Source organism: Delphinapterus leucas, chromosome 6 (genome assembly GCF_059928025.1).
Source record: "Delphinapterus leucas isolate spDelLeu-1000000601 "Yukka" chromosome 6, BTC_Dleu_Yukka2, whole genome shotgun sequence".
Lineage (NCBI taxonomy): Eukaryota > Metazoa > Chordata > Mammalia > Artiodactyla > Monodontidae > Delphinapterus > Delphinapterus leucas.
In genome coordinates, this window is record NC_143134.1 from 35,803,345 (window position 1) to 35,812,681 (window position 9,337).

At 57.7% G+C, this 9,337-nt stretch overlaps 1 protein-coding gene across 5 annotated transcripts in view; it reads left to right on the forward strand.

The window, feature by feature from the left end:
- The window catches only part of PHF2 (PHD finger protein 2), a 94,406-nt gene extending 86,459 nt beyond the window's left edge, over positions 1 to 7,947 (forward strand). For 2 of the 5 annotated variants that reach the window (XM_089912984.1, XM_089912982.1), the window contains exons 18-23: positions 1,603 to 1,877; positions 2,064 to 2,146; positions 3,541 to 3,636; positions 4,172 to 4,281; positions 4,885 to 5,275; positions 5,952 to 7,947. In XM_089912984.1, the coding sequence (XP_089769110.1) occupies positions 1,603 to 1,877; positions 2,064 to 2,146; positions 3,541 to 3,636; positions 4,172 to 4,281; positions 4,885 to 5,275; positions 5,952 to 6,008 (1,012 nt within the window). In that variant the 3' untranslated portion in view covers positions 6,009 to 7,947. The remainder of the gene's footprint in view (positions 1 to 1,602; positions 1,878 to 2,063; positions 2,147 to 3,540; positions 3,637 to 4,171; positions 4,282 to 4,884; positions 5,276 to 5,951) is intronic. The other 3 variants (XM_022564533.3, XM_022564535.3, XM_089912983.1) reach the window with 2 other exon arrangements.
- Positions 7,948 to 9,337: the final 1,390 nt, after the last annotated feature.

Genomic DNA, 9,337 nt, shown 5'->3' on the forward strand with positions numbered 1-9,337 from the left:
TGAGACCTTCAGGGTGAGCCTGGAAGGGCCTCATTCGTAGAGCACTGGAGAGCCTGGCAGAGGATGGGGGGCCAGCTATCAGCTCTTGCTGGCTCTAGTGCTGGGTCGGGGGCCTGTCCCTGCTCAGAAAGCATCAGCGATGATGGTACAACAATGATATTACCGCTACCAAATGCCGTGTGCTCTTGGCTGGGTCTGGGTAGCCCTTTGCCGTCATGGCGTGGGACAGTGGGGGTCGGGGGTATGCTGGGGCAGGTGGAGAGTCTGGTGGAAGGCTCCCGACTCTCCATGGCGGTCTGACCATACTTGATTTTTCCCATTGTTTGTGCCTTTGGAGCCGTAATCCATTTGCTTCCAGCAAAACCCCAAAACACTGTGGTCCAGTGTGTCTCGGACAGGGCTTGGGGAAGTGGTATTCGTGCAGCGCTGCCCAGAGAGGCTCCTGCCCGTCGCCTCCTCCTGGCTTGGGGCAGAGTCCTTGGCCTGGAGCCCAGCGGTACCCCTCACAGGATGGCTTTTGTCCAAGCTTGCCTCGGTGGGCCCCCAGGACCACAGGGGACCACCCTCTGTGTCTGTGCTTCCTGGGGCCAGCTCCATCTCCCTGCACCCTCCAGCCTCAATCTTGGGAACCTTATTTCTGAGCAGGGACTCCTTCTTGTTCTAATGTCTTACTAAACATGCTTCAAATACTTCTCGGAAGTGGAGGAGGGAGCAGGGACCATGCAGAACCACCAGGGGCCCATGTGGACTGGCACTTTTGGGGGCTGCTTCTGGGTCTGGCAGCCCTGCAGGTGGGTCCATCCCCTGGGGGCACATGGGGCAGGCAGGAAGGGGCCTGGATGTCAGACACACAGGGCGGGCCCGCTTCTGGGGCTCCTGGGCCTCCTGGGTCTGTAACCAGGGAGGAGGGCTAAGCAGTGCCCCACTCCAGGTCCTGATTCCTAGGGTCCCAGGGAGCAATGAGAGGTATGGCCAGGCTCCCCAGAGGCCGGGGTGGGCCATCCTGACCCAGGTGGACAAAAGCCTGGGGTGATGGGCAAGGGTGAGGGTCTGGGTGCTGGTGCAGGTGCAGTCATGAAAAGATGGTGTGAGTCACCTGGGGAGATCGAGTGCCATGGGAGGGAGAGGGCTGTGCTGCCCCATCTCAGGTACCAGATGGGAGGATGCCCTTGAAGACATGGGGGAGGGAGCGCTTGGGGCTGGGGCTGAGTGCAGGAGTCCACGGCGGGTGGAGGTGGGCACAAAACCAGCTGGAGTGGAAGAGGGAGGGAGGAGCGTGGCCTGGGTCCCTGGGGGAATCTGCTTGTTGACTTTTCGGTAGGAGAGATCAGGAGTAATGGCACCTTTGTCTACCACCTTCTATCCCTCTGCCCCTCTTCATCCCCTCCCTCTCTTCTCTCTTTATGCCCCTCTCTGTCCCAAGGCCTCCAGCCCTCCTTTGGTGTTGGGGGGTGGGAACAGAGGGTAGGGGAAGGGGATAGCTGGCTCTTTCCATGGGGGAGTTATCAGCTACCACTGTCCTCCACCCCACACCCTCTGCTGGCTGCTGAGTGGGAGGATGTGTGGGCCATGGGCTGAGTGCCTGTCTCTCTGTGCCTCCAGCCAGCCCCCCGCCTCCCCCAGCACACAGGAAGCCATTCAGGGAATGCTGTCCATGGCCAACCTGCAGGCCTCCGACTCCTGCCTGCAGACCACATGGGGTGCTGGCCAGGCCAAGGGCAGCTCGCTGGCGGCCCATGGCACCCGGAAGAACGGGGCTGGCAGTAAGAGCGCAGGCAAGCGGCTGCTGAAGAGGGCGGCCAAGAACAGTGTGGACCTGGATGATTACGAGGAGGAGCAGGACCACCTGGACGCCTGCTTCAAGGACTCGGACTACGGTGAGCGCCGCTGTGCGGGGAGGGGTGCTAGACCTGGGGGTTGGGAGCCGGGCCCTCTTATGGATATGATTCACAGACCTTAAAAGTCACCCTTTGAAAGCGTGTAACTCAGTGGTGCTTAGTGTATTTGGAGGGATGTGCATGCCACCATCATCACACCCAATTTGAGAACGTTTCATCATCCAGAAAGGAAACCCTGCGCTGTACCTGTTAAGAGTCAGTACGTCTCCTCTGGCCCCTGGCAACCACTGATTTATGCTGCCTCGCAGGTATTCTTAATCAGGGTGTGTCACGTGAACAGAATTGCACAGCGCTTGGTCTTTGGTGCCTGTCTTCTTTCATTAGCATACTCTTCAGGCTTCATCCATGATGTAGCACATGTCAGCTCTTTGTTCCTTTTGATGGCTGAATAATATTCCACCACGTGGACACACCACGTTTGTTTATCCCTTTATCCATCCACAGGCACTTGGATGGCTTCCACCTTTTGGCAGTTGTGAACAGTGCTGCTGTGAATGTTGGTGTGCAGGGAGTTTTGTATGGCCTGTGTCTATGGTGCTCCTGTGGTGTATACCTGGGTCGCTGCCTGTTTCGCCTTCTGAGAACCTGCCCGACTATTCTCCACGTGGCTATACCATTTCAGACACGTTGAGACCGTGTCCATCCTATGTCTGTGTAGACAGAGAAACCGAGGCCCAGAGTGGCTTTGTGGCCCTGAGTCTGAGGTGGGCAGTGAGTTGGTGGCTGGGCCATAGCTGTGGCCTCTGCCCAGGGGCATGGCCCCTCGCCTCCCACTACAGCCCTTCCTTCCAGGCCTGGCGCTTTGGGTTCCAACGGGCTCTGAAGGAGCTGCTGTTGGCCGCCTGGGAGGGGACTTGGAGTGAAGACCTGCCTCCATGCCTCAGCCCATTGCCCATAGATGTCCCAGCCCCCGCAGGGTGCGCTGTGCTCCTCAGGGTCAGGGCCTTGCTGGCCCCCGTGGTGCAGGGCCTGTTTTCAGTTCAGTCCTGATGGTCTGAGGGCAGTGTATTTGTCCTGGAGACCCTGTCCCTGGAGAGCCCTCCCGTGGTGAGGCTGGACCTGCCCTATCTGGTGGACACTTTCAGGCCTCACTGAGGGGCCTGCCGTGGTCTGACAGATCAACAGCGGAGTGAACTCCATTTTCTGGGCACCATTTTCTGGGTTTGGGTGTCACAAGCCTTGGAGGTTGAACCTGTAATGGGAGGAGGTACCCAGTGAGTCACCCAGGGCTGCCGTGTGGGTCTCCCTCCTCCAGAGACTTGCTGAGGTTAGCCTGGGGTCCTTCAGAGCCACTCAGTTCCATGGACATCAGATGTTTTCTTCTCTGATAGCAGCAGAGGAGACGTTTTGAGAATTGGGCATTCAAGTGGGTGTGGTGGCCAGGCTGGGGTAGGAACAGCTGGCCATGGGGGCTGGATGGAGCCCCTTGTCTGGCCCTCTCTGGACCTCAAGGGGGCCTGGGCTTGACAATTTCAGAGGCCACCTGTGCCTGTGCGTGTGGCAGCCACACCAGGAGGGCTGGTGCTCTGCAGCCTGGGGACAGCCTGGGGGATGCCGGTCATAAGCTCTGCCAGTAGCCTGCAGCAGCCACCCTCCTGTGGCCACACCAGCAGCCCAGCCCTTCTCCCCTTTGCCGCTCTAGTTTACCCCTCCCTGGAGTCGGATGAGGACAGTCCTGTTTTCAAGTCCCGTTCCAAGAAGAGGAAAGGCTCGGATGATGCTCCCTACAGCCCGACAGGTAGTGCTGGGGGCTGGAAGGGGAGCTCCATCCACACACGAAGGCCAGCAGCCGTGTTCCACACCCACTAGCTCTGTGCGGGGGCTCAGACGGGGCGTCACTTGCCTGCGGGAGCCTGACTGGGGTTCCACTTCTTTCTCCCGGGACCTCAGCCCAGGTGCTTTTGCAAGCTCACCCAAAGGCATCCCAGCTCCTGCCAGTAGGGCAGTGCGGTGTCCCTGTCTTGAGGTGGCCCTCTGCCTAGTTTCTCCTCAATGAACAGCCCTGGGAGGGTCACGATTGCACCTGGCCCCCCATCATGGCAGCCAGTGGGGTGGGGTCTGGCTCACCTAGCACGTGACTTCCCTCCTGACCTCTCCTGTCTTGCTGGTGTAGGGGAACCAGCCCCACACCAGGTTGGGGCCCAAGCTGACACTCCCTGAGTTGTGACTTGTCCCTGGGATTTGGGGACAAACTGGGGCAGGGCCGGGGGATCCCAGGAGGGCGCACAGGCAGTGGGTGGCTGCTCGAGGCAGGCTGACCTTCTCTCCCGCAGCGAGGGTCGGCCCGTCGGTGCCAAGGCAGGACAGGCCTGTGCGCGAGGGGACCAGAGTGGCCTCCATTGAGACCGGGCTGGCAGCTGCCGCAGCCAAACTGTCCCAGCAGGTGAGGAGGGGGCCCCCTCCTGGGCTCAGGCTCCCCAGATGCCTCTGCTCCCCCCACCCTCATGTACGGAGACCACCCAGTCTGGGGCTGTCACAGCCTTGGGGACATTTGAGTATTGCCGACCCCGGTTCCTCTAGGCTCCCAAGTCCCTGCTAGTGGGAAGCAGAGAAGCTGGGAACTGGTGGCAGGAGTCTCATGGCAGCTCAGAGTGGGGTGGTGGGGAATGGAGGGGGTTAGGGTGATGGGGGCGGGGGCCCATACTACGTGTCCACCAGTAGGTAAACTCAGATTGAGTCTGTCCACTACAGCTGAGTGCTGGTGCCACATCCCGCACGTCCCTGTGTCCAGGACGGCCCACCTCACAGAGGGGGGCCTGGTGGTCTCTCCACAGGCCCCAGTACTGCTCTGCAGAGCTCGTGGTGGCTGGAGGTGGGGCTCGGGCATGATCCAGCCCTTTCTGCTCCTGCAGTGCTGGCTCGCTCAGCTCCATGGGAGAAGCCTTGTGCACAGCAGACCAGGCTGCTCCCAGGCTGCAGGCTGCTTCCCAGTGTCCGAAGCCTGGCCAGCCCTGTGGGGTGACACACCTGCATGTTTTGTTCAAAGGAGGAGCAGAAAAGCAAAAAGAAAAAGAACACCAAAAGGAAGCTGGCTCCCAACACCACCTCCCCTTCCGCCTCTGCCTCTGCCGGCACCACCTCGGCCTCCACCACCTCGGCCTCCACCACCTCGGCCTCCACCACCTCGGCCTCTACCACCCCGGCCTCCACCACCCCGGCCTCCACCAGCACGGCCAGCAGCCAGGCCTCACAGGAGGGCAGCTCACCTGAGCCCCCACCAGAGTCCCACAGCAGCAGCCTGGTTGACCACGAGTACACGGCAGCCGGCGCCTTTGCTGGGGCCCAAGCCGGCCGTGCCTCTCAGCCCATGGCCCCTGGGGTCTTCCTCACCACGAGGAGGCCCTCCTCGTCATCCCCCAACAACACCGCTGCCAAAGGTACCTTGCCCGCCGACCCTGAGTCACCTAGACTTGCAGACTATCCCTGTGGATGACCACAGGTCTCCTTTGTCCCTGCAGCCATGTGTGTGTATGGCCAGGCACTCAGTCAGTATGTGAAACAAATGGTCCCTTTCAAGACCAAGAGCTCTGGTTACTCACCAGGGGGGCTCTGGTTACCTTGGAGTTAGGTCTGGCCCTTCACACTCCCAGGGCCTCGGCTTTGGGGCCTGGCTTGAAGTCAGAGTGTGGTTGGTGGTTTGCCGAGGATTCACTGGGAGGAGCCTAAGGTGACCCAGGCTCCTCTGTGTGAATTAGGGGTGGGACGGCTGGCCGGGTCTCGTGGCATTCCCCACTGTCACCCCCCAGACCCCTTGCACCATGGGTGTGAGGCCCAGCCGTCCATGGACATGGGGAGTGTGGCTCTAGGTGGCCCTAATGCCATCCCTGGCCTGTGCCTACCCTACTCACCATGGCCCAACGCCTTGTCGACATAGCCTCTGAGTGGGGCGCTTTGTTGACAATTGGTGGTTTTGGAGGGATGCAGAACTCCCTGGACCTGGGAATTGCAGGCCCATTTTACAGACAGGGTGGGGGCTCAGGAGGGTTACAGACCCCCATCCCACATGCTGCTCCTGTCACTCATCTGTCCTTTTTGTGTCTCTGCCTCCCCCAGGAAAGCGTACAAAAAAGGGCATGGCCACTGCCAAACAGAGGCTTGGGAAAATTTTGAAAATTCATCGGAATGGAAAACTGCTCCTTTAAAGTTTGGAAAGCCAGGATCCTTCTGCTCCGCTCAGGACCCTTGGAGCCCTGCTAAAACATCAGCCCCCAGGAGGGTGGCCTTGCTGCCTCACCCCAGGGAGGGCCTGGCCTCTTCCCGGCAACCATCCCCCTCACATGAGCATCTGTTGCTTCAGCGGGCGGAGCTCGCCAATACGGACAGACGTCCTTTCTCAAGTTGCTTAGAGTGACCAGTTCCCGAAACGTGGCCCTGCCAGTTTGAGGACCATTCCAGTTTCAGGACAGCCTCCAGGCATCCCCGAGCATGGGTGTGATTGCAGGGCCTTTGCAGCTCTGCTGGGAGCATGAGTCCTTCAAGGAAGGAGGAGTGAGCCAATGCTCACCAGGCCCAGAGTCTGAGCTGGCCACAGGCTGGTAGCCTCCAGAGGCTTTAAAAAAGGCAAAGAACACTAGAGAGGAAGAGGAGGAGAGATCGGGGTGTGTATGTGCCCCCCTTCTCTTCCCAAGTGATTCTCAGACAAGTCCAGAGACTGTTGGGCCCAGCCAGGAGAGGAGCCTCTGTGCTCCCCGGCTGGTGGGTGGTGGGCCGGATGGTGGGTGTTGCACCCTGAATGCCTGGGGCATTTCTCAGGGCTGGCTGGGGCCATCAGCAGGGTCAGTGTGTCAGTGTTGGGGGGGGAAGCCATCATGGGGTCCCCAGGGAAGGGTTCAGGCCCAGACACAGTGTGGGGCCCAGGGGGCCCAGGCTAAGCCACATGGGTGGTCCCCGTCCAGCCTGACCATCTATACTCCGAGAAGCACTTCCCAGCCAAGGCACCCTGCCATATGCCTGGTGGGGCAGATGGTGGCCGGGTGGCCCGAGGACTTGGGGGCCAGGCACTTCTGTCTTGTCACCTGTTAACGTTTGGTGTCGAGTGCATGGGTGGCTCCTGGACCACGTGTCTGCCCATCGACACGGAGGGGCTGGATTTGTTTCTCAGGCAATCCTGTATTTTAATTTTAGATGTATTTCCTGAAGCATATTTTTCATAGAATGTAGCGTGTAAATAGCTTTTTAAATAACTTCTTTTTTATAAGAGTAAAAGTATCTTTAGGAATTTCTTTCTATAGAGTCCTTCATTAACATTTATACGAGTTTTTTGCCGAGTATGATGAACAGTTGGGTTTCCGATGCTCTTCCTTTTCCTTCTTTCTTTGTATTATTATGGTTATTATTATTATTTTTTCTTTTAGGAACTAAGGTATTGCCTGAAAAACAAGTGATGTCTTTGCAGCCTTATATCTGTCTTTACAGAAGCAAACAGTACACAAAAGATCTATTTCAGACACATTTGAAGAGGAATCTTCAACTTGAATACCAGCTCTTTCTTTCCTTCTTGTTGATGAAGGGGGTGGGGGTACAGTTATTTTACTAGCACCTTGTGAAGTGTTTCTGTGTTTTGTGATGCTGTAATTTATTAATGTTTGTAGCTTTTTATATTTGTACATTTCTTATGAGCTTTGTTTATATGCCCATCCCTGGGTGTTCTGTCCATGAGGAGAGGCAGCTTTGCGTGGGCCTTGCCACCCTTGCTCATCCTGTTTGGGGGATGCAGCCCCGGGACCCAGAGGCTGGGAGGGGTGAGCCTCATGGGGCCCTGACTATTCCGACCCGGCGTTTTGAAGGTTTCCTTTCCTGTCCTTGTTGAACATTTATATAATCTAACCCGGCCATCAAGCTGTTCTCTCTCTTCCTCTCTCTCTCTCTTTTATTTTTTTAATTTTATTATTATTATTTTGGCAACATGTACATTTCTAACAAAGTTTATTGTGGCTATTAAAGTGTTTTATTTCCCAATTCATATTACTCTTGTATCGAGTCCATGAGGTCTAAGGTAACTTAGATCAAAGTTTTAAAAGAGTAAAAATATTTCAGGTTTTGTACAGAACCATGTCTGTGTCATTTCTGCCTTGTTCACTGTCATCCACTCTGGTGGTGAGGACGGTGGGGATCCTCGACGTTGGGGAGAGGAGTGGGCCAGTGAGTGGGCTGGGTGTGAGGGTGGGCAGTCAGGCCAGGCCCCCTACCCAGGCCCAGCCCTGGCTGCCAACTTTCCCCTTGGAAAGCCTTTGGATTGCCCACAGGGCATATGTACTGCCCTGCACCCCAAAGCTGCAGCACCCTGAGCCAGCCTGCAGGAGTAGGCAGAAGAGACCCTTGGTCAGAGTGGGCAGCCTTTGAGACCCTGACAGTACCAGCCCCAGCCCCTAGCATCCTCAGGAGCCTCTAGTACCTTCTTAGTGTTCACAGGTGTGCAGTTTAGTTGAGTCCGGTGAGAGGCACCCGAGAACATGTGCAGAATTTCAGTCTAAAGCTGATGTTAGGGACTTTCGTGATGGCGCAGTGGTTAAGAATCCACCTGCCAATGCAGGGGACATGGTTTCAATCCCTGGTCCGGGAAGATCCCACATGGTGTGGAGCAACTAAGCCCGTGCGCCACAACTACTGAGTCTGTGCTCTAGAGCCCACGAGCCACAACTACTGAGCCTGCGTGCCACAGCTACTGAAGCCTGCGTGCCCTAGAGCCCATGTGCTGCAACTACTGAAGCCCGAACGCCTAGAGCCCGTGCTCCACAACAAGAGAAACCACCCAATGAGAAACCCACGAACCGCAACGAAGAGTAGACCCTGCTCACCACAACTAGAGAAAGCCCACACGCAGCAACGAAGACCCAATGCAGCCCCCCCAAAAAAGCTGATGTTACTCACAACAAATGAACAAAAGCAGACCCCTCCCCTCCCCCACATACACAGATGAACAGTGTAGGGCACAGTGAGGATCGAGGATTAGGGAGAAAAAAGGACCAACTGGCCAAAGGGGACTGCCACAGAGGAGACCCTAGGCACACGCTGGGGCTGCCCCAGCTGCCAGGCATTTCAGACATTGCTGGGCCCTGGTATGCAGTGTTCAGCCAAGGCAGCTCCACAGCCTGAATTTGCTCCGCTGGACCCCGCAAGAGGGGCCTTTGCAAACCCCATGGTTGGGCATTCACCCTTCCTGGCAGCTGTCCTGTCCCTGCCCGGATCCAGCCAGATCCTGCCCTGTGGCTTCCCCAGGGGTCCCCGCCCCCTCACCCCACAGCCGCTGGGGCACCGTGCCAAGCCCTGGGCTGTTCTGTACAGCCCACCCTCCCGAGGCCTGGCTCTGGCTGCCCAGCCTCTGAGCTGGAGTCCTTGAGGCTGAGCTATCTGGGTGCTCCTTGGGTCTTCCCACCCCAGCATGGCTGTAGGGACTGGGTCTTCAGAGGGCCATCTGGGACCTGGGGCCCTAGGCTTGG